Source organism: Coccinella septempunctata, chromosome 2 (assembly GCF_907165205.1).
Source record: "Coccinella septempunctata chromosome 2, icCocSept1.1, whole genome shotgun sequence".
NCBI lineage: Eukaryota > Metazoa > Arthropoda > Insecta > Coleoptera > Coccinellidae > Coccinella > Coccinella septempunctata.
The window spans coordinates 38,198,346-38,224,063 of record NC_058190.1 but is presented as its reverse complement, the minus strand read 5'-3'; the positions used below and the strand labels follow the sequence as shown (position 1 = coordinate 38,224,063).

General features: G+C 36.1%; 1 protein-coding gene across 3 annotated transcripts in view; it reads left to right on the top strand.

Annotated features, from left to right (window-relative positions):
- LOC123308586 (protein madd-4) overlaps nucleotides 1-25,718 on the top strand; it is a 464,545-nt gene that overhangs the window by 437,279 nt on the left and 1,548 nt on the right. For 2 of the 3 annotated variants that reach the window (XM_044891314.1, XM_044891316.1), the window contains exons 6-16: nucleotides 5,375-5,519; nucleotides 6,030-6,159; nucleotides 6,245-6,347; nucleotides 8,041-8,136; nucleotides 10,560-10,822; nucleotides 19,958-20,211; nucleotides 20,721-21,874; nucleotides 22,501-22,608; nucleotides 23,486-23,912; nucleotides 24,897-25,045; nucleotides 25,543-25,693. In XM_044891314.1, the coding sequence (XP_044747249.1) occupies nucleotides 5,375-5,519; nucleotides 6,030-6,159; nucleotides 6,245-6,347; nucleotides 8,041-8,136; nucleotides 10,560-10,822; nucleotides 19,958-20,211; nucleotides 20,721-21,874; nucleotides 22,501-22,608; nucleotides 23,486-23,912; nucleotides 24,897-25,045; nucleotides 25,543-25,693 (2,980 nt within the window). The remainder of the gene's footprint in view (nucleotides 1-5,374; nucleotides 5,520-6,029; nucleotides 6,160-6,244; nucleotides 6,348-8,040; nucleotides 8,137-10,559; nucleotides 10,823-19,957; nucleotides 20,212-20,720; nucleotides 21,875-22,500; nucleotides 22,609-23,485; nucleotides 23,913-24,896; nucleotides 25,046-25,542; nucleotides 25,694-25,718) is intronic. The other variant, XM_044891315.1, reaches the window with a different exon arrangement.

Here is a 25,718-nt window from a genome sequence, read left to right as displayed (position 1 = left end):
TACTCGAGCGTGTCAGATTAAGATATATGTGGTTAATTACATGTTGAAAAGTATATATTCTCTAAATCTGACAATTTAAACGTGACTAAAATGTGTGGAAGGGGGCCAAAATTGCAAAAAAAAGTAACATTCTCGAGTGCGGTGGAATTTTTCTTATTTTGAAGCTAATGATTCATGAATAACGGAAAAAATATAATCTGACAGTTCCAGCGAACCGCAACAATAAAAATTTGCCATGAAGGTCACAAAAATCTGTTTTTTTTTAATTATCTCCTCTCCTAGGCTTCAAATTGTTTTCGCATTCATTATAAAAGTTGTAGATCATAACATTCACTACAAATTTTGTCCGAAGCAATTTTCCCTACGTTTGAATTTCGAACGTTTTTGAGATATATGTATGGCAATTAATGTACATTAGACTGGGTTTCTACATTGACCTTGGCCTTTCGCCTCGCCTTTATGACCCTCTAGCTCGAAAACGGCTAAGGGTATGAAAAATTGCTCCAAACAAAAGTTGTATAGAATTTTATTATCTACAATTTTCATGATGAATACTGAAACGATTAGAGGTACAGGAAAGGAGATATTTTATTAAAATGCTTTGTTATAATCTTCAAACAGATTAAGAAAACCCCCCCTGATTAGTGTCAGATTAATGAGTCAACACGTCTGCAACACCGAGATTAACCATCTGTATGAAAATCTGACATGCTCGAGTATGTACAAGTAACGATTTTTTTTCTATTTTCAAAGGACCACTATGACCTTGTGTCACGTTCGAATTGTCACTCTCCTGAGAAGTAGCTTCCTTTGGATCCAATTAACATATCCTCTTAAAATCTGGCACGGTCCGAAAAAAATTTTTTACCATTTTCAAATCTTCCGTACGGCCATCCCCACCACGCAAACTGTTATGACTGTATTATCAGAGACACCTAGGGCATATATAGTATCTTAATCTGACACGCTCGAGTATGTACAGGGTGGGCAAATTTCGATGTTTTAGCACTACAATTTTTAAACCAGAGGAGATACACAAAATCTGATACCCCATTCTCGTTCTCTTTTTCTGAGAAAATAACAATAGTAGTAGTCATTTTTGGCCACTTTCTTTTGTTTTCGAGTTATAAGCAAAGAGTGGAAAAATGGCGATATCGAAATAAATTTATATCTCCGCTAATATTGATGATAGAGCTCTGAAATTGAAACATTATACAGGCACTTTTTTACGTAGAATCCAGTGGTGTGCTCGCCTTTTTAGCAGGATTTTTAATTACGAAGCTATGACCCAAAGTTATGTTTTTTTAAATGGGAACACTAGTTTTCTGTGCAAGTTTTTGAAAGCTTAATTTTAACTGATTTCAAAAATATATAACATCATATGGTTTGTATCAATATAAATAATAGAAAATGGTCAAAAACCTTTTTTCTCAATATTTCTATGGTTTCAACTTTTGATGAGCTTAGAAAAATATAGCATCGTATGATTACCAGTGTCTCTTTCTATAAGTCCTTTCATTATTATAAAAATTTATCAAATATATCTTGATTCAAATTTTGTGAAAATTGGTAAAAAGCATAGAAAGAATGACATTGCCGGAAGGAGACTACTTTTGTTATAGGAAACTCTATTTTTCTGTGCTCGTCAAAAGTTGAAACCATAGAAATATTGGGAAAAAGTGTTTTTGACCATTTTCTATTATTTATATTGATACAAACCATATGATGTTATATATTTTTGAAATCAGTTAAAATTAAGCTTTCAAAAACTTGCACAGAAAACTAGTGTTCCCATTTAAAAAAAACATAACTTTGGATCATAGCTTCGTAATTAAAAATCCTGCTAAAAAGGCGAGCACGCCACTGGATTCTACGTAAAAAAGTGCCTGTATAATGTTTCAATTTCAGAGCTCTATCTTAAGTATTAGCGGAGATATAAATTTTTTTCGATATCGCAATTTTTCCAATTTTTGCTTATAACTCGAAAACAAGAGAAAGTGGCCAAAAATCACTACTACTATTGTAAGTTTCTCAGAAAAAGAGAACGAGAATGGGGTATCAGATTTTGTCTACCTCCTCTGGTTTAAAAGCTGTAGTGCTAAAACATCGACAACTGACGATTATTTTTTACATCTTTGGAAACCTGCAGACGCTTTCCCCACTGCTGAAAGTGCATTTATCATAGAAACTTTTTTTCTTCCTGCCTTCTAATCTTCAAAATCCACTGTGCCTCCACGACGCTTGAGTAAATCTCGATTTAGCATCGTCGGCTATAATTGATATTAGTTGTGGCAACATCATTATGACATTAGCGACATTTCATGAGTGTCAACCTTACACCTTTCAACTTACAAAAATTTAAGAAAATTACTTAATCTCCAACCGAGTGCTTTCAAAAAAGTGAATGGAGTGTATGAGTGTATTCAACATTTCATTTGATTTTTCCTGTTACATGCACTTTTTATACACTTAAAGTCTTCGTTAGCACACTTCCTTCGACATGCAAAACAAGCATTTCATTAAACTATCATCACTGCCCTTTTCGTTCCCTGTTTAACATGACCCTTCTCACCACCATCGATACAAGCCGACGAGATCTCGTCCCCAGTCCAAATCCTCCGGAATTCCCAAACAGCCGATTGGGAACGCTTCCCGGCATTCGGCCGGAATAATACAGGGCCCTGCCGCAACGGAAACCCTGTTGTTGCAAGACCCTTTAATCTAAATACCCGAAACGGGAGGGCTGCCCTCTTCAGAAACGTAAATTTCGCGAGGTATTCTCCCGCTGCGGTCGGAATCACTCTCCTACGTCGTAAATTCGTTCACCTGCTCGTCGAAATGCTGCGGGCTTTCTTGTTCCTTTCACGCCTCGTTTTCCCCCGTGCAAGGATGAAAAACGCCGCGTAAAAACGAATGCGACAGGCCTCCCGCTTTACGCAGTCTGATGATGCGGAAAAGAAAAGGTGAAGTTTCCATTTATTTTTGACTGGATGTGTTCTGCTAGCAGAGGCTGTTCTCATCGATTCACGCCTGGAGAAGATGAAAAAATTTTCGCGTATGGCCTATTGAAACTGGAATTTTTGTCTGGTGAAAATACAAGTTAATCCCACTCGCGAAGGGTGGCGGTAAGATTTTATGTGCGCGGGTTTAATCGACGAGAATTTCACTTCCGTGACAGCAGTGTCTATTCGGAATCTTGGGTTCAGAGGGAAATTCCTTCGAACCTTGATATTTTCATTTCTGAATCGGGGTTGTTGGGTTTGGCTAGACCTTCGCTCATTGTATCGCAATTTATTCAATCCTGAAGAGGGTTTTCAATGGTATTGACAAATCTTAGGAACCTTTGGCTGTTATATCGTGAGCATCCAGGACTACCTTTCCACTAATAATTTTTTAGGCCTTCCAGTACTGAAAAATTTTAGCCTACGTGTGTTCATGTATTTATTTTTGGATCCAAATATGGGGGTTCATAGCTGAAGTGAATGAAGTCCTAGTTTTGAGACAAATGGCTTAGAAGTTGTTTATCACCAATTAATTCAAAAGTGACTTCTTTAGATTTTAAAAGGTTAGCATATGCTTCACATTACACAAATCTAAAGAATTTGTTAATAAACTTTTTAGGGTTTTCACATTAATTAATTAATGTCAAACAAAAGCCACAATTCAGAAGATTTTCGAAAATAGATTTTTCGTCTGATGAGGGAGTCTGATATAGACTCCGAAACGTTACAACCTAAAATTATAATTTCAACGCTATTTATTTTCAGTTCATTGTCAGGCAACAACTTTTTATAGTTGCTCCTGACAAATTAGTGCAAGACTTTACGCAGGAGCAAATCGTTTATTTCATTTTTAATTGATTTTGTTTCAGAGATTGGGAGTGAAAACCCTAAAAAGTTTATTAAGAAATGCAGAATCCTCCCAGAATACATTTGAATCGAAATCTAAAGAAGTCACTCTTGAATTAATTGGTTATAAACTTCTAAGCCATTTATCTCAAGACTAGGCTGCATGGACTTGGTTCACTTCAGCTCTGAACCCCTCATATATCTTGCATATCTTATCTGCTCACTTCCCTGTGGTGAAAAAGATATTTGTATCAACAATGTCCCATCACCAGGAATCATCTCGTGGTATCTTCAGCAGTTTTCTGGTCATAGATATACTAACCTAACATGGATGAGCCCTCCCATATTTGAGCTATGGAAAAATGTGTTGCCAGTGCAACTAAGAGAGAGTTAGAGCTAGTAGTGGCAAAAGACCGCAAATTACATTTGAAAGGCATTGAATGCGTATGTAAATCCTCTTATTTGTGGGTTTTCATGAGAATTCTAGGAGCAAACATGAAAATATTACCTAAATGATTATTTGTTTTTATAGCTACAAAAATTAATGAATAAAAGCGCACTTTTCATATGAAAATTCAAGGAACTTCGCGGGAAGAAAAATATAAATCCTATTGCGATCGCAGTAATGGTTTATTGAATTTGAATGAATACAGAGTGTTTCAACATTCAATACAATAAGTTAAGGGGCTTATTCCCTTGGGAATTTTTAGGCCAAAAGTTCATATACAGGGTGGGCTTTTTAAAACGAGAATAAAGGGACAACCACCTTATTTGTTGAAGAATGTAATTTCCAATAATAATTATTTCGTTGTCTAATGTTGACAATTAACGGTTACCATCGTAACCACAGAATGAATTAGTCAAATAATTGATGATTTCACATAGCATGGTTAGCGGAATGACTGGTACTGTACGAAATTCAAAATTAAATATCTCGAAAACGACTGCAACAAATGAGAAAAAAATTAATACGCTGAATTCAGGATAAAAAGGCCTTTCAAATGAGGTATCACTCATATTCAAAATTTAGAGGTTGTTATATCACTGAGGGTTGAAGCGATATAGTTGTGAATTTGACCTCAAAAGTTGTCCCCCTCGAAACAAAAATCGACGTGTCCGAGCATTTTTTCGAAATTAAATTATTCCGCTCGTTATCGCGTCTGTTTCGTTTTAAAAAGCCCACCCTGTAATAGGACCTCAAACGCGAGCTGCGCGGTTTTAAAAGTTTTTTTTTGGTTTTGCCACAGTCAAATAATGACGGCACCGATCCTACTTTTGAATTCTTATTGTCATGAACTTTAATAAAATAGTCCTCAACAAAATCCAGATAAACATACTAGATCTACATAAAATGTAGATAAACTACACCTCATCTACACGGGTGTAAATTCAATCAGCAAACGAATACTAAAATCGAGTGTAGAAAAGTGCTACACTTTTTTATGCAAACGAAAGGACCTAATAAGAATAACTGATTTGTTAGTTACTTCTATCTTCTTTCTTCAACTCATTCCAATATTTCCTAGGTGGTTGGCTGTGACCTGAAAATCGGTTCAACGAAACAAATAGATGCCTGTGGAATTTGTGGTGGAAATGGAGATTCCTGTGCTAGACCCCTTTATCATTGGAACTTAGCACCGATGTCTTTGTGTTCTGTCACTTGTGGAGGGGGTACGTAAATCATTTGTCTTTTACTCATTTTTTAAAAATGTCTAATTTTTGGCATATTCATTCAAACAAATAATTCTCCTTGAAAAACTCATAAGCGTAGTATAAGTCTCAGAAGTTTTTCCTTGAATCTCCTTTTTCTATCCTTTCCATCATAGTTTGAATCGAGTTAAAATAGAAAAAAGTTTCCAATTTTCAAAAATATTCGCTTATAAAGTGAAAACTCTGTATATTTCAGCAGCGCTCAATTATTTTCACCTCAAACTTGCCTATATCTATTATCCAAATTCTTCTTGTTGTAAAAAAAAGATATCTTGAAGTATAACCTCCTTTCTGAATTGTAAACTAACTAAAACCCTTCTTGTTAATCAAAGTGTTTGTCTTGCATATATTACTATCCTAGTTGTTTCGATATCCATACAATCACATCCGAAAAGAGTAATGCAGTTCTCTTCTGACGCCAAAAAAAAACTGAAAATCCCACTTCACGATTCTGTTATCTCAAATTCGCAGGGTACAAGATGTCACGTCCAGTCTGTCAGAACAGGATATCTGGAGAAGAAGTGGATGAACAGCTTTGTAATGATTCTCAGAAACCAGATTCATCAGTTCTTCCTTGTAATAACCATAACTGTCCCGCTAGGTATGTGTACTTCTTATATCATCCTATAATATCAAGAAATATTTTATCATTAAGGGGAAAAAGATAAAATGTGCTCCAATTTCAGATGGCATGCTGGTGATTGGGGTCCTTGCACAGTAACATGCGGTGGTGGATCTAGAATGAGGCAGGTGTATTGTGTGGAAGAAGCTAATAATACGAAAATCAAGGTGAGTATATTATGTTCATCCTGTTAAGGAAGGAAAAAATCGTGAATCTCCAAAGTCTGCTTCTTTAGTCAGCAACTAATAAAGCATGTGCTTAACATTTGGTGGCCAAAAGGTGCCTTCAAAAGAGTTTTTTGAGTTATATGCCTCAGAAAATCCAAATATAGACTGTCAAAAATGCAATATGAAAACTGTAGGACACTGAATTCTGTGTGGAATAAAATCGAGCGCATTTCTATTTTAGAGGTCTTTAAAGGTGAGTCAACTCTCATAGGTGTTGGTTTTTATCATTATTGTAATTGACCAGGATTTGTTAATTGGTCCAAATTTGAAGTCCTCTAGTAGGTATGTGAAACCAGTACAATCCTACGTTGAAACGAATATCTTACAATTTCTCTAAAAATTTTACCAACTTTGAGGTTTTGTAGAATGCCTCTACTTTCGGAGATTAAAAAAACAACTTCAAAACATTTTACGATATCTGAAAATTGTTCAAGAACATTTTCCTTTGGGGGCTCATTTTTGGCCACCTAAACTCAAGCTGATTGAAATTGACAAAATAATAAAATTCTTATGAATTTCAACTTGACGAGACTATTCGTGTGAATCTTCAAATTCATACATCGATAAATCAAGTAGCAAGAAAAAAAATTCAACGTGTCTACCCTGAAATGCCTGGGGAAAATTAGTTCAGTCATGTTATTTGATGAAGAATCGTTGGAAATAACTTCAACTTCCTCATAGTCGCCGTTATCATCACTGACCAAGAGAAGTATCTACCCCATAATTCTTCTGCTACAAAGACGTCGCAGAAATAAGTAATGCATCTTTGTTCCTATTCGAAAGTTGACAGTTAGTTCTATTCATTTATCTAGTCCTCGTGTTCATACAGAATTAATAGTTGTCCAACTATCACTGCTCCACTCTGTTCTATCAGAAATATGCTGGTTCCGTCTTGTACAATCAACAGATAAGACATATTTGAGGAAAAAAAGGATGCGAGCTTGTTGCTCGTCTATATCAGGAATGAGCTGTAGATTCAATTATGGGGCAGTTAATCGTGGTTCATTATTCATGTGTGTCATTTGGAATTGTTTTCCGCTTATCTTTATAACATGAACTTGTAATCAAATCAACTGCACGGATTTACCGTTATGATTTTTATGAGGTTGTTAGATGTGTTTCAATGTCTCCATGAATGTCCATGTTTATCCCAATTAACGTGAATGAGTCAGTCGAATTGAAAACTGGGACTGAAACAGTCATAAAGCGTTGATAGGAAAGATTATTTTTGAATCTCTGATGTTCCACCAGAAGATGGAAATCATGTCATCTCTCGATTTCTCATATCCTCCGGGAACCCCAGTTTCTGTGAAATTGACATAAAAAAACCATTCCACTAATGCTTGGATTCAAACTTACGAAAAGTCGGCATTCGAATATCCCAAAAGGAATGTCCTCGGTAATGCATAGGTATGACAAAATTCAAAAGGGGCAGTCAGTTTGATATGATAGTTACTTTCGCCCAAAACTTTGAACCTGCAGAATATCCGCATTTGTTGGAAGACCCTGAATTTGCTACTTTTAACTCGGAATTCCGACTCAGAATAAAAAAATAGGGAGCTTCATAAAAAATATCCTATTCATATGAATGGGGATTGCGAATCCCTCAATTTAAAGTATTGATTTGTTGCAGGTGAACGAAATGAAGTGTTTTGGTCTAAAACCAAGGTTCCAAGAGTCATGCAATGAATTCGAATGTCCCACGTGGCATTCTTCAAGTTGGTCAGGGGTGAGTACTGTTAAAATATCAATAATGATCCATAGATCTGCAAAAATCTCTTTTTTATTGAATAGAATTATTTCATCTACAAGACTTTCCTTGGTGTTAAAGTACACTGAGGAAATCGAGCATGAATATATTAACTAACGTAAACGAAACCAAAAAAATTACTTTCATATATACAGCGCGAGTCACTAACTTAAAATAAAATAAGTAAGGTCATATCTCAAAATTTTGAGAGATTTTTCCTACATCAGTAAAAGGACAATTGGAAATACTGATTAATCTATCCGAACATATCTACAAAAAAAAGTTATCTTTGATTGACTTAATTCATTCAGGGTTAGAAACTTGCACTGTACAGGGTGGGCAAAATTCGATGGGATGGAATGGCAGCTTTGTAACCCTAAGAGCTAGGGAAAAATGGATAGCACTTATCCGACCTCGATTTTCAACAAATGGATCACGACCAAAACCGCATTCCTTTATCTTCTTTTTTTTTCAAGTTATAAGTAAAAACTCATTTTTCGGCTTTTTGAATTGGTGCCTCTATGTCAAAAACCAATTGTAACATTTTACAGACACTTTTTCTGTTTTTCTCAGTCCTCCACTTCAGTGATGTCGAAAACAAATGTTACATTCTAACAGACACTTTTGCAGGTAGAATGTAGTCAAAGATTTTTACAGTCCGCCAATTCAGTGATATCGTTGTTACTTTCATTTTTTAAATATAAACCCTATGTTATTTTTACACATATTCGAGTCCCATATTTTTTTCTGATTCGGAATATATAATATATGTCGGATCTCTTAATTATTGTACCCAACGTGATCGATTGTTAGTTTGGATGTTTATAAATATTTATTTTTATTATGAAGAGGGATCACGCGTAAACAGTGAGGCAATGAGTATAATAATAAGAATATGGGATATATTCTACTGTCTTCGTCTGGGTTTCTATCTGGAGGGGATTGAATCGGACATCGTTTTATACTGGGTGGCGCACTGTATAGTACTCAGTAGTGCGCTGTGTTACTGGATAGTACTCAGTAGCGCTTGCCAGTATTGAATGAAGGTCCATCAATTCCAAAGTTCTCCATCAAAGAAAAAAGCTATGTTGCTCTGACGAGGTCAAATGAGACCGAAACTATGGTCAGCATCCGCTTTTCTTCGATGGAGCGTACTCCATTTGGGGACCTGATGATGGCAAATTGACTAGTTCAATTCAGATCGTTACACTTGTTTTATATTCATATCAGCGGGTGGTATGCATCTGAATTGATTCTTATTATTGATTTTTAATCTTCCCTTATAGTGAAGTGTAGGAAACTAGGATAGAAAACAAATTGGCAAATGCGCTGGGGTTTTAAAAAGTTTCATCTTCAGGTGTAGGATATTCTTTAAATTTGAAATCGAATTTGTATATACTTTTTCCCAATTATTCTCATTCTCAGATGTCATTCGCATTATTGACCAATGTCAAGTATAAAGGGGGTTTTCAAAGGTGAGGCTTTTTTGACAGAAGGTAGAACTCATCAAAATAGGTCGTTTAACCAAAAATTGTCTATATAAAATATACAAGATGGCTGAGATACAACCCCTAGAAGTTCGACAGAATTTCATTGAATTTCAAGTACGGGACTGTGAAAGGTGAAGGCTTCGCAAAAACGAAACAAAACATAAACTTATGGCTGGACAATGAATGGTTCAGTACCAAGTTCATCGGATTAGATGCATCAGGTCATTTTTGAGAAAATCATAATTGTTATATCGTGCAATTTGGGATGAACAGAAAATGTAGAAAACCGAGGCACTTTCTTGAAAGTGCTTATGTTAGTTATGTTGAAAAAGTGCTATGATGTTTCCCCATTTCATCCCATTTTTACGACGATTGTTGAAATTTTCGAACAAGAAGATTGTGATGCCTATTGAGAAAAAATTCTTGAATAATTTAGACGAATTTTATTGGTGAGATTTTGAAGTATTATTCTATTTTTTACACTTGTGCCCTAAGTCTCTTTTGTCAGTTGGTATCGAAATAAGCCATTTCATAAAATCGTCCAAATCACTAAAAAATAATGAGAACAATTCGGCAATCCATTTTCATTACCACGTAAATATCGAACGAGCCAAAATCCTAAACGAAACCACATGGTCGAATCAGGAGATAAGTTTTTTTCCACTGCTTTGCGATAATTCAGCTAACAAACGGTCTAGGGTCGTATTAGGATCTATTTCAGTAATCATTTTCAATTTTTTTCTTCAACTTTGTCATTTTGAAACTTTTTATAGGTTTTTTTTGGTGAAACGCTTCATTTTGACCAGTTCTATCTTCTGTTGACAAAAAAGCCTCACCTTCAAATACACTCTGTATATTTTGTCCTCTTTTCCCAGATTTCGCTTACTTCTTCTGAACAAATTTTTTTTGTAGTGTTCAGTATCATGCGGTGAAGGCGTACAAGTTCGCTTGGTCGAATGCCGGGACGATAAAGAAAAACTGAGTACCAAATGCGATCCCCTGCTGAAACCCACCGATACCAAACCCTGTTCGACAGGCATCCAATGCCCGTTCAATGGAGATTCAAACGAGGACTTCTCGGTGTTGCCATACCACCAACCCTTAATCCAACCGTATCCACCACCTCCACTACCGGAAAAACTTGTAGGAGACGCCATTGTACCATCCGAAACCACGTGAGTATGAAATGAAGGAATATGGCGAAGTACCGCTTTTAGATGTCATTTCACTAGGTTGTAAGTAGACGCAGTATTCATGTGTAGAAAGTCTACAGCTAATGTTGGCTGACACTTTTTCCATTGTACATTTCCATCCATCCAAACCTTGTATGGATATTGAGAATTGTGGAGATACCCATTGAATCAATTTGTCCAAGTGGATTTTCGAAAAACTGAGATTTCTTAGTTGGAAAAAAACAATTGTTTCGCTAATAGTAGCACTTATCATTGCCATCACCAATGCTAAACTCGTAGGGTGGATTTTTTTAGTGGAATAAAATATCTTTCGAGGTCAAAGATCGAAAAATTCAATTTCCTTTGTGTTTTCTGTCCCATCGCAAACAATATGAAAATATTATTTTCTGAAAAAAATTTTGTCTAGGGACCTATAGGTAATTTTTTTCTGTACTCAAAAAAAAAGATCATCCCATGCTTCCGAAACAGACATTCTTCAAAGCTCACGATATATTTTTTCTGAAGGCACCAAAAGATTATTTTCTGGACACCAAAAATATTTTCGTAGAAATTGAAATTGCTTCTTCCAATCTAGAAAAATATGTGTCTACCAGGCTCAAGATATGTGTTTCTCTGTGCTTCAAAAATACTTTTATTACTTCATTCTCTCAGAAATTAAAGAATATTTTTCCTCCTGACATGATAATTGAGATTTTCGCTACCCGAAAAATGATAACTCAAAAAAACGGAAGTCAAATATTCTTCTTATCTGGGCCCAATGCAATTTTTCTCGGATATCAAGAAATATTCTCTTTCAAAACAAAAAACTGCGAAATTTTTTCTTCTCATATATTGTCTCGCCTGCTTGCTAGCCTCGGCTACGCCTCGGCTGACAAAATTGCAGGCTCGACTGTAATAGACAATTTTTCCTCCTTGGTACATAAATAACTATTTTCAAGGTCCAAGAAATATTTCTCAAAACCAATATATACAGGGTGTCCCGTAAAGACCACGTCAAACGAAAACGGAAAGTAGATCAGAATGTGCTCTACCTGATGTGAAAAAATCGTTCATATAAAAGTCTCACAGTTTTCGAGTTATTTGATGTTTTATGAAAATGTTGAATTTTTTCGCTTAAAATGCTTTCTCTCTTGCGGAAGCTACAATTTAATACTTTTCGAATCAGTTTTTTCCGTAAATTTTGTTGAATGATTACTTCAATTCATACAATAAAAAATACCACAAAATATTATGCAGGGATTCTGAAAAAAAAAATTAAAATTCATGTTCTGAAGGAAGTGTTTTTTTGTGCTGAATTCTATCTGACGTGGTATAAAAAAAAGACACTAGATCTTTTCTGCACATTACGTTGAAAAGTTGCCCATTTTGTAAGGATTCCGAAAAGGTAAAATATAGGTGATAAACTTCTTCACGAAAAAAGATATTTGAATGTTTATCGAAAATGGAGCAAATTTGTGAAAAACTGATTTTGTCACCCTTTCTACAAATTCTTTCATTTTGCAGATTCTGCTGTAACATATTGAATAATTCTCTTGAAAAATGTCAGTTAGTCCTTAAATTACTTATAAAATGAAATTATTCATTAATTGCAATGATATAATATAATAACGCACAAGACCTTCAACATCAACAAATCTATTGTGAAGAAACTTTATAAAAATATCAATAATAGAAATTCAGAATTCTTATGAGAGTAAATGCTCAAAATGCCCCCCCCCCCTTCGCTAATACATGCCCTGCCTCTATTGAGAAATGCCCTTTTCAAACCACTTTACGGTGAATTTATGGACTGGAATATACGATGAAAAAATATTCGGTCCGACAGAATTGCTGCAATCATTAAACAGCACCAACTATTTGAATTTTCTAAGGAATAGTGTACCCTTACTCTTAGGAGATATACCACTGGAAATGCGACATAATCTATGGTTTCAACACGACGGGTGCCCAGCACACTACACTCGTCATGTTAGGGAATATTTACACCAAACATATCCTCCCCGTTCACCAGACTTAAATCCTCTGGAGTTTTTTTACTGGGGTTTTTTAAAAAATTAAATTTATTCGAATCCCATAAAAGATGAAGCACAAGTTAGGGACCGCATTCGTATTTCAGCAGCCAAAATAGCGGGAGAAGTTTGTATGGTTTGAAAATGTTATTTCTCAATAGATGCAGGGCATGTATTAGTGAAGGGGGTGGTTATTTTGAGCATTTGCTCTAATAATAATCCTGAATTTTTATTATTGATATTTTTATAAGGTTTCTTCACAATAGATTTGTTGATGTTGAAGGTCCTGTGCGTTATTACATTATATCATTGCAATTAATGAATAATTTCATTTTATGAGTAATTTAAGGACTAACTGACATTTTTCAAGAGAATTATTCAATATGATACATCAGAATCTGCAAAATGAAAGAATTTGTAGAAAGGGTGACAAAATCAGTTTTTCACAAATCTGTTCCATTTTCGATAAACATTCAGATATTTCTTTCTTCGTGAAGAAGGTTTTATCACCTATATTTTACCTTTTCGGAATCCTCACAAAATGGGCAACTTTTCAACGTAATGTGCAGAAAAGATCTAGTGTCTTTTTTTTATACCACGTCAGATAGAATTCAGCACAAAAAAACACTTTCTTCAGAACATGAATTTAAATTTTTTTTTTCAGAATCCCTGTATAATATTTTGTGTTATTTTTCATTGCATGAATTGAAGTAATCCTTCAGCAAAATTTACGGAAAAAAAACTGATACGAAAAGTATTAAATTGTAGCTTCCACAAGAGAGAAAGCATTTTAAGCGAAAAAATTCAACATTTTCATAAAACATCAAATATCTCGAAAACTGTGAGACTTTCATACGAACAATTTTTTCACATCAGATAGAGCACATTCTAATCTACTTTTCGTTTTCGTTTGACGTGGTATTTACGGGACACCCTGTATATTTTTTTGGAGTCTACAGAAAAAAATTTCGAACGCAAAAAACTTTTTTTCGTACATGAAAAAAATTATTTCTCGAGTTTAAAAAAAAAGTTTTATATAATAATCATCAAATGAATCTTAGTACTACGTGGACATGAATTGAATAACTTTTATGGATGCTCAGAGTTCACTGAGTGTATGGAGTATCTCGTCAATTTTCTCGATACCGAAATTTCAGAATACCTCACCGACACATCTTTTTTCCATGTATAAGCAAGCACTTTTCACTGGTTACATAACACTTCCACAATTTTCACCAATGATCTATTTATTACAGAAGATACAATGTTTACTTTGTCTGCGGTTGGGTCTATGTGAGGTACTGAACGTCGTTTTTCCAATATCAACTTGACTCTTTTTCTTCAATCAACCACAGTTTTATCCTTCGAGAAGTGAATCTAACCGTAGTGAGCGACTTGTTCTGAATGAAGATTTTGCATCTATCAGAGAATGACTATTTCGTTCGGTTCCAAATAATTCGGTTTACTTTAATTTACCTGAAGATGCTACTGTGAGAGCGAAACATGTATAACTCATGTTCAGTTCGTATCGGTACAGATACTCTAATAGATTATTGCTGTACACCGTACAAAATTCACTCTAGAAAATATTGAATTTCTTTTCGAAAGTTGGACCCATTTCCTCAGCCGAAAGTAGGTGAGGCCCTAGCAGTGCCAGGAGTATATCTGCCAAACTTTTTTCAACTATGAGATCGGAACATTGTTATTGTTTATGCCTGTTTTGCCCCCGAAGTCCATTATATTCATGACGGTGCAAATAAAGTTCTGAACATCGTTAAAAGTTCGAGTGGAACAGACAAAACTTTTATCTCATAGAGGAGTCTCCTGGAACAACACGATTATTGTCAATTTCCAGGTTGCACAGTCCTGACTGCTACTCCGTTACGCTCCAGAAAAAGTTTCTTCCCGTATCGATACTCTGAACTCTTGAGTTCAACATCGGACATTTATGTAGGGACTTGACGTTGGAATAGAATGCATAAGTTGAAAATTTTAATGATGGAACTTGTTGAGAGATTTGCTTACAACATGTTCCGCTTCTTTGGAATCGACGAACTCGAATTCCGATTAATTGTGGATTGCTGGTTTTCGGGAGTTATACAGGGCGATTCATAACTATTTTGACATAGGCTAAGGGCAGATTTTTTGGACCAAAATATGGCGATAGGACCAAATATACCTCAATGAAATATTGCTGTGGAAAAAGATAGAGGGCGTTAAAGTTGAATTTTTTTTCGTTTTTTGCTAATAATTTTACTGTATATTTTTCATCCGTTTTTAAGAAAAGCACAATTGAACAGTTCAGAGCATCGGAAGGGGATTTGAAGTAACGATTTATTCATTTTATTTATTTATTTCGACGATAAAGCATAATTGAAAACAATGTACCATAAAAAAATAAATTTAAATTAAATGTTCTACGTGGCCTCCTCCAACTTCTATGCCTTTTCTAATTCTTTTAATAAAGGACTTTCGAACTTCGAAGAAAATATTACTCTGTCCCCTTATAAAAAATTCAACTTTAACGCCCTCTATCTTTTTCCACAGCAATATTTTATTGAGGTATATTTGGTCCATCGCTATATTTTGGTCCAAACAATCTGCCCTTTAGCCTATGTCCCATTAGTTATGAATCACCCTGTAGATTCATACATTTAGCAATCCTTTTCGCGAATGTTCTAAATGGTAATTTACTGTGTAGATACCTACAACAGGCAAGTTAACTTATGAGTTCTGATCATAATCATCAGAGTATGTTTGTTTGACAAATGTCAACTGTAAAAAGGTACTGGCGTGCTCACGATGCTGAATGGTTGGGTATTCACTCGAGCGTCGTGAAATCTGAGTTGATTGTGACGAGATGTTAGAAGAAAAAAAGTTTGTATGAAAGATGCCCTTTCATCGGAGGGGTGAGAATCCACAAGGAGCCAAGACATTAAAAAAAATGGACAGATTTTGATACCGTTATACATGTCTTTGAGAGTCACCCAACTCCCTCAACTATACAGGGTGTCCCAGGATTAATGGGATCGAATTCGGATATATAGTATCAGTACCTAAAAATGAGGTAGAGAAATTATTATTAAATTCCCATGGAGTCATGCCAGAGATAAACAAATGAAATTTTGGAGTGGTATTTTTCAATTAGAGATGCACATACCTTAATTTTTCACCAATTCCTCAAAGCTGCAGAGGGGCGAAATCGGCAACCCTTTTTTATTTTCCACCACAACTTTTTATTAACAAGGCTGATCAAAAAATATGTATTGAAATGACATTTTATCAGAAAATATGTTTTGAAATTACAATTTTTTCTTGAAACTTTACTTTCAACGAACTAAAACGTTAATACTATGCTGGTGGCTAAACTGACCTTCGATTCTAAGCAACAAGAGAAAATCATCTTTTGGGTTGTTCAAAAACAGAGCAAAGGATATATTTTATTTTTTACGGAAATACTATCATTTTCACGATTACAACTCGGGAAACAAAGTTTTCAAATGAAATTGTCTTTCAAATGCATAATTTTGTATGATAATATTCGAAGCCTGTGAATGGTTATGGTAGAAAATAAAAAAAAGGGTTGTCGATTTCACCTTTCTCTAGCTATGAGGGATGAGTGAAAAAATTAGTTTCAGGTGCATCTCTATTCGAAAAATAGGTGCCTCTTCAAAATTCCATTTGTGCATCTGAACAAAATTGAAAAAATCCAAAACCAAGTCTTCATATTTGAAGCAACGTAACTCTTCAACGGAGCTTTTGCAGACATATCTCCATGGGATTTTTTCGTCCTATTCTGTGGTTCTGAACCTATATCCAAATATATTCCCACTAATCCTGGGACACCCTGTTGAATGTATAGATAGAACTGAATTTTTTGCATCTTTGACGACTCCATCTCCCATTCGTCCCTTAAATTGACAGCTATGAAGGCAGTAGTCAAGAACTATCTTGAAAATGCTTTAAGTATATTCAACTTCGAACATAACAAATTGTATTTTCGATTTCGGCGAAAAATTGTAATTTGTTCATCAAGATTCAACAAAGCACATCATGTGGAAGAAACATTATCATTTTTCTGGTAGCTTATAGATTTTTTGATCTAAAGGTAGGTACTTGATAATGAATTATAAATTTGTAATTCCAAAAGTATTATGAAAACATCCGTATGTGCTTATTAGCCATAATATTGAATAATTTTTGCATTAACTGAAAACAAAAACGGTTCTGTGGGACAAGGAATCTTTGATGGTTGCTCTTTTTCCTAATTTGTGCTACGGCTACAGGGTGTATAGTAAAAATGCGGAAAACATACACTGGGTGATTCCTCCTTCGAAAACAATATAGGTAGATGCAAAATCTCATAACGTAGATTAGTCGTTCGATAAAATAAATTTTCGCTGAAAATCCAAGTAAAAACGGCTGGTTCACTTCTCATTCAAAGCACAATTTTTTTATGAAACACTGGAGATTGCTTCGTACAAACGACTCCATAAGGTACTTTGCAATCCGACTTCCTCATGAGGCAATCTCCATCGTCTCATATTCCAGATCAATATATTTAGTAGGTCCTTAATATTCCAATAAAGCACAAACTGTTAATAAGCACAGTCTTAAGTTTATGGAGCACTTTGCAACATCTGACACCTTCGCTTCTGCAGCTGAAATTAACACGCAGTTTTCCTGATTTCTCCTGTCCCTATTTTTCGTCCACCGCCAATTATAGGGGAGACTGGGGAGGGTTGATACGTTTTTTGGAATTTTTATTCGGGGGACATAATTCTTCAATTAATCGTTCGACAAAATAAATATAGAAGTCGCAAAACATAAACATCTTATTCTGTACAGAACGTTGAACACAAAAACATGCAAACTGTCTCAAGCCTCCCCACATATGGGAGGATTGATACGATGTACTGGGAGAGTAATCGAGAGGATTATTCAGCTCAGTAGGTAGATCAGCAATGATACTGGCTTGCTTTGGTCCTATAGGTGTAGAAAAATCAAGAAATTGTCAGTTAGTCACTTCCACACAAGAAAAGTCGGCCTCGTTAAATACATGGGGATTGTACGGTTTTTAAAAATCCCTTTGATATGTTGGATGGTGAAGACGCCTTCATGTAGGCCTATCCAACTAGCTACGGAATATTTTTTGAAGATTATACATGTATCAGGCCTCCCCACGACAAATGTCTCAAACCTCCCTGAAAGCAATTTTTAAAGTGATTTATGTTTTCATCTTATACCCATATATTTTGAAAAGCGAATAAAACTGTGAATTGAGTAGTTTTATGCATATTTCCCAGTGAAATGTTTGTTTATGCCGAAGAATTAATGCATGATCATAAAACCCTTAGGTAACTTGAGTAAAAACTTACAATTTCTCACCTCGAAACACTCTTCGTTGAATATTTCACAAACAAACTACTGTTAGCCTTACATATTAACGTCACGCAATGCCCTCTGCCAAAGAATAGTGTTCACTAGTATAATACTTTTGAAAACGGCTACAGATCGCGGATATAAGCCTGTATCAAGCCTCCCCATGTATCAATGCTCCCTAGTCTCCCCTATCTTTCTTGTTTTAATCATTCTGTTCGGAATAATAAATATATTTTTTTGACGAAATGTGAACCACCTTGAAATCGACTGAATTTTCATTCAAAATGAAATATTGGCTATCTACGGTATGCAGAAAAAAGTTGAAAATTGCTGATGGGAGTCGAAAAAACTCCAATCAACGAGTGAGTTCAATTTCCACTATACAGGGTCGGCAAAATTCGTTGTCTACTGAAGGGATCTCGAGAACTATAGCAGCTAGAAGAAAACGGATAATACATTCTCGAGCTCTTTTTTCCTGACTATTCCAAATCTGAAAACAGATCTAGCTTAACGGTCATAGATTTTGAGTTATGAACAAAAATTGAGAATTTATCATTTTCAATGAAGCTGAATAACTCGCTTATTTGAACTCGTATTCGAAATCTGTTGTTACATTCTACAGGCACTTTTTCATGACGAATTCGAATATGATATTATAATTTTTTGATACAGCCATTTTCGAGATACGACAGGGATTTCTGATTTTTCTAATGTAAACTATAGTTGAAAGTTCTTTCATCTTTCTGAAATTTTTTTGCTGATTTCAAAAATGTATCATATGTCTCTATTCACATGAATGTTACACGAGAAAAAAATGCAATACGGCTAAAACTATGAGATAGATCGAGAACCGTTCTATATATTGCAAGACGTATTCTTTCTGTAAAAAAATATGTACAAGGGTGGCTATTTATGTAGTGAGAACAGAAAATACAAACAATTGAAATTTTCGAAAAATATTTTTACACCCAACAAGGGTAACATCTTATAGCTCTGTATATTCTCAGGCAGGTCATATTTAATAAATATGCTAAAACATGCTTCGATTTCTAGATATGTTACCTGACCATCTTCTAAAATAAGATTTCACACAGCATTGATTGTGGACTACTTTCTACAGCTTTATCATTGAGCGAGATACGTCTAGTTTGAGTATGGTACCTATACCATCGATCTGCGATCTTGGATGGTGCTTCACCGCCAAAAGTTGAAAAAAGTTGATTGAATTATTCTTCAGTTGGACTTAATCAAAAGTCATGAAATATAATAGCTTAAAAATGTTTTGCCTGGGAGGAAATTTTCAACATCTCATAACTAACACAAATTATACTATAAAAGGTCAAATTTTAAGATGGAAATAACAAATACTAACTATATTCTCCACTAGCAGTATTGCCAATTCTCAATACATAAATAGCAACCTTCATACAAAAAAGAAAGAATGGGAACTATTGAAAAAGAATCAGAAAGTCCCATGCAATCATTTCGACTCAATTTGAACCAAAAATTCGAATTTATGCATACCAAAACATTCCGAATCATCACTCATCACCGCAAGATTTTTTAAATTTTGACAGCTAGGAAGCCTTTAGCGCAACCGAATATAGGTATAAGTTTTTCCTGACTGATCGTCGAATGTTTTTTATATCTCAATCCAGAATTGTCGAATGCATGTCCAAGTCCAAATATCATCCAGTCAAAATCCTCATTTCTCTTTATGTTACAGATTTGTTCCAGACCAATGGGGGCCTTGTAGCGTGAGCTGTGGCGAAGGTATCAGGAAAAGGGAAGTTCATTGCAAAATTTTTCTGGAATTCTCGCGAACCATTGCCAAATTGCCGGACCACAAATGTGGCACACCCAAACCTATCGAGGTTGAAAAGTGTTATATGGGTCCATGTACCGCAGAGAAGCTAGGCATGGGCATCGGTGTTGACACTATCAAAGACGATCCTTACAGAGAATTCAAGGTTGCTGGAGGTGAATATCACAACTCTGTCAAAGAGTGTTCATTACATATTGAATCATTTTCAGTTTTACAATGAAATATAGAAGATATATTATGGTTCTCTATTAAATCGAGAGAAAATAGTTCCAGAAAAATCCTGTTCAAAATCATCTTTCAAAATAAACCCCAAAAAAAAATCCTGTAAATATTAGTCGATGAAAAAGTTCAACTGTAACTCCGGAACTGTTAAACGATCGAACAAATCGTTGAATTCAAATCGGATAATTGGGTTTCAAAACATTGCAAATCTCATGTCTCATGATAAAACATTCTGTAGCTTCTACGAAGTAGAAGTTACTCTACATGATGTTCTATCAAACAAATAAACCGACAAAGAAACGTACAATATTCACAACTTTTTTAACGTTTTTCAAAGAATCTTCGTGATGGTCTTATAACTGTATAGTTCAACCATTCAGCATTCAGATGTATTGAAACTATTCCTGTATAACCCTTAATTTTCATTTTTAAATTCTTCAAGGTTCCCCTGGAAAAACATACGCTTGGAAAGAACAAGGCTACACACATTGTAGTGCCACTTGCCTCGGAGGCATGCAAGAGCTGATAGTGAACTGCATACGCGAAGACACGGGAAAAGTAACTTCTCCTTACCTTTGCCCAATGGAAACCAAACCAGAAATCCTAAAGCGCATATGCAACGACATACCATGTCCACCCAAATGGAACTACTCGGAATTTTCCCCCTGCACTCAAAGCTGCGGCTTAGGCCTTCAAACTAGGGAGGTGAATTGTATCCACGAAGTGACCCAAGGGGGCAGAAACACTATAATCGTGCCGAACAATAACTGCCCCCAACCACCGCCCCCAGACCGGCAATATTGCAACGTCCTAGACTGTCCCGTCAAATGGGTGGTTTCAGAATGGTCCAGATGTACGAAATCATGCGACGGAGGAGAGAAAACTAGAAAGGTGGAGTGCAAACAAACGATGGCTCAGAATCACACTGTGGGTCGTCCGCAAAACATGTGTCCATCCCCCAAACCGCCAGAGAAAAAACCTTGTAACACCAAAAGCTGCGTCATAGAAACCGATAAACCAAAAATATACGCGTCCAACAACACCTTCATCCAACACAACATCAAACAGAAGAAAATTTCACTGACTGTAGGGGGGGCTGCAACAGTATTCTTGGGGACAACGGTCAAAGTAAAGTGCCCAGTGAAGAGATTCGATAGAACCAAAATTTCATGGTTGAAGGACAAGGTGCCTCTGCCGAAATCCAAAAAATTCAAGACATCGAAAAAGGGAGCGTTGCGGATACAAAATTTGTCCTTGAGGGAAAGCGGGTCCTACACTTGCATAGCTGGAAAGTCTTCGGCCAATATTCAGATATCTGTTAGGTCTAAGCCTGGGGAATTTCCAACCTCGGAGGAGATACAGAAGGGCTATAAGCATCGCAATGATCTGCTTCCTAGCATTAATCACAACAGGGATGAGGTCGTTTTTAACAGCGATGATCAGAGCCATGAGCAGCGACCAGATGGGCAGAAGAAGAAGTCCAACAAACCGAAGCTTTTCACACCGACCCTACCGTCACTCACACTTGATAAAAATCAACTGAACGCATTGCCACCTCATAGTACCAGCAGTCAAAATGTAGCAAACAATGAGCAGGTAAGATCACTTTTACTCTCTGTCTGGTTTAATAATGCCTACGTTACTGCCATCTGCATCCTTTGAACGCCGCTATATTTTGTGGTTTGAAATTTTCAATATACTAGAATAAAATTAATTTTTTGCAACCAATAACTCAAAATGAGAATGCTGAAACCGAGAATACCAAATTCGTTGCTGTTGAGCAACGAATTTGATGGGAGGAGAATGGTCGACTTTCGGGTGGTAAAAGCATTAAATCCTGGGTATTCCATTTTCTGTGTAACTTAGTATGTTTAAAAACAAAAAACTTCCATCTACTTCGCTCATCATACTCATGACACCTGTCAACGGTTTGACTACTCAACATCATATTCAAAATCCTCCACAACAAACTTCTCACTACATTGTTGTCGGTTTTCAACATCCGCAAAGGCGGAAAACCATTCTCGAACTCGCTGCAACATTGAAACACATGTCGGAAATCTATCTCTTCCTAGTTTGGAGTTGAAGTTTATTCAGATAGTTCTAAGACGGTTTAAACTTGGAAATCTCCATCCGGAGGCATGTAAATCCTTCTTTTCTATAATAATTCGGGAAACTTTAGAAATAACTAACATTTCACGCTTTCTTGTTAACGCTGCAAGGATCGTCTATTATCCTCCTCTTCTGAATCATTAAAACCAGCTGGAAGTAGCTCTAGCTCCGGTTCGAGGCCAATGCCTCACTTCCAGAGACTCGTTTATAATTTACAGGTGAGAGGTTAATGTGCTGTATTCTTTTTCAAATTGGCTTTATGTTGTTACTACTTGTTACTGATACCTACTGGGTTTCATTTTGAGTTGATGCATATTTGTTGATTTTTATAAATAGAAATAAGACAAAACACATATACCTAGGTAGGCAATTTCCTATTGTAATATACTGAGTATATGCCCAGTTGCAGGAAAGTCCGTTAAAATTTAATACGCCATCAACATTTTAATCCTCCGTTATTCCCTTCAATAAATTTTTAAATTTTAATGGGGCTTCAAATCCTAATGGACGTTCCTGCAACTGGACTAATGGAAATATAAACATGATAAAGGGATAGAAATTTGTTATCAAACTTGGCAGACTTGTTGAGCTAAGGAATAGAAGGCTTTTGGGATAAAAGTACCTCTGTAGTGTTTATTTTCTTATTTTATCGTATGTTTGTTTTAGAAGTTTCTTTTTTTCAACTGTTTCCTGTTTTAATCTTTGAGGGTGAGGACATGCTTGGAATGCACCAATGAAGTGCATTGAAGGCTATATATTGCCTGGCGGTTAGTATGAAGATCTCCAGCACATTCATGAGGTGTATTCTATTCATTTCTGTTCTTCAATACTCAGTTTCATCAACTATATACCCATCTACAGAGAACTTAATCATCATATCCGCGAAGGAATAGTTTTATTTTCCCCACCAGGAGAAAACCAAGCAATTTTGTTCATATTTTGCTATCTTTCTGTCCCTTCCTGGTGATAAAATTTAACAATTTCCATATCACTGATTGTTTATATGTTCGAGATGTCGTATTTTTATATCACTTCATCTCCAGTCTTTTTTGTTTATCCTCTTACTTCAACAACTAAAACTAATCCAACCCACAGCTGCTGTGGCCTTTCCAGATGTTCGCCAACTCTAGAGGTCATCGCATGGTGTCCACATCCGAAGACTTCTTCCCACGCGACGTGGCCAACGCCGACCAACTCTTCAGCACCACGCCGTACGAAGAAGACGATCCCAGCAAGGAGATCGTGCTTGGCAAGGGTGCGGAGGACCTGAAGTTCGAATGGATGCTGGGAGATTGGTCGCCCTGTTCCGAACCTTGCGGTTTCAACGGGATTCAGACGAGGGACGCTAAGTGTGTGGTGAAGTTGCGTAATACCACGCAGGGAGTCAACAGTCATCTTTGCGATGATGCCAACCTCATACCTCCTGACACCCTGCGACAGTGTAACAGGCATGGGTGTCCTAGGTGGAAGGTGGAGGCATGGAGTGACTGCGGCAAATCTAAGTGTATCTCGTTACACAAAGGTGAGTAGGTCAAAATTTATCTAAATCGAACTAAAAAACCACCATCAATCGAAGGAAGAAGAAATACCACCTCGTCAAGTTAGAGCAGTTTGTGTCAACCCAGGTTTCGGTCTCATTTCAGCTCGTCAGAGCAACACAGCTCATACCCCGACGAAAATGTAATGAATGTTTCCTGTCAAATGTCTCTAGGGTGTTCCGTTTTCATCGTGGTATGGGTTGTGTTGGTCTGACGAGGTCAAATTAAACCGAGACCATGGTCAACATCGACTCTGTCTCGACGAGGTGGTATTTCTGTTAAAACTTTTGGTTTGTTGATTGTATATGAGTGGGTGGGCCATCCATAACTTTCCATCCCGAATTTTGAGCTTTGGGATGGAATAACGAAAAAGCGCTCGGATAGGTCAAATTTTGTTGAAAGGGGGACAAAGAAGGGTGTTCAAATGAGTTTCATATCACTACCCCTTTAGCTGCAACCCCTAACAGCTCTTATTTTCGAATAGGGAAGGGGGGTCGAGCAGCACCTTGTTGGAAAGGCAATTCAATTTCCTGCATGAGTGTATTTTTTTTTCATCGCTTTATTATTATACAGAGTGAATCAGTATTCCATCAATAACTTTCACACGCCGAATTCGGATCTTTGAGATGAAAAAAACGCTCGGACGGGTCAAAAAATGAATTCGATATCACTACCCCTCTAGCCGCTACCACTTAGAGCAATTATTTTTTAATTTTTCTATTTTCCCTATTCAAAAATGAGAGTTGTTAGGGGTTGCAGCTAGAGGGGTAGTGATATCAAACTCATCTGAACACCCTCATTTGTCCCCCTTTCAACAAAATTTGACCTGTCTGTTTTTTCGTTATTCCATCACAAAGCTCAAAATTCGTGATGGAAAGTTATAGATGGCCCATCCTGTATATGTTTCTGAATTAATTTCGTTTAACATTATAACTAATCAAGCTAATAACTCGATAACTTCCTTTCAGCTATACAGAGAAGAGTGGTCAAATGCTACTCATCGGATAACGTCATCGTAGGACCTTCGAAATGTGACAAAAACAGCAAACCTGCTCAACAACAAGAATGCTTCAATAACAAATGTGTGGGAAAATGGAGGGCAGGTCCTTGGTCAGAGGTTAGTTGCACAATTATCATTGAAGCACCTTGAAATCACAAAAAAAACAATAAATAAATGAATAATTTGTTGATCCTCTATTGAGACAAATCATGTTCAGAATAAGTCATATAGAAAGAAAGAAAAAGTTCATTAGATTATGACTATGAGATCATTGAGGTGATCATTTACACTTTAATAACATCTATATAACATTAACTTCTTAACAGCTTTTTTTAATTTGTTGGAATCAAGAGATCGAATATTGTGGGGCAAATGGTTATTCAGTAGTACGAAATTTTATTATTACCTACACCTACCTACATCCATCAGTGAAAATTATGAGATGGTTTTTTTGATTTCGATTTCAACTGAAGAATGCTTGCAGATAATAAGAACATTACCCTCATTTCCGAAGAGAGCATGTCTAGGTCGGTGTGAAACAAGTTACGCACAGCCTAGGCACGTAAATTTCCACTTCATAAAAGTATAAAATAATGAAAATAATTTCCTTTCAGTGTGCCGCTGGTTGTGAAATGCACGGTGTGAAATACAGGATTTTGCAGTGCGTTTGGTTTGGTACGAAAAAACCTGCAGGAACAGCTTGCAAGGACATTCCCCGACCTCCTGTGATGAAGCCTTGTGTGGGACCGCCATGTTCAAATTCAGGTATGAAAGATTCAGGAAATTTTTC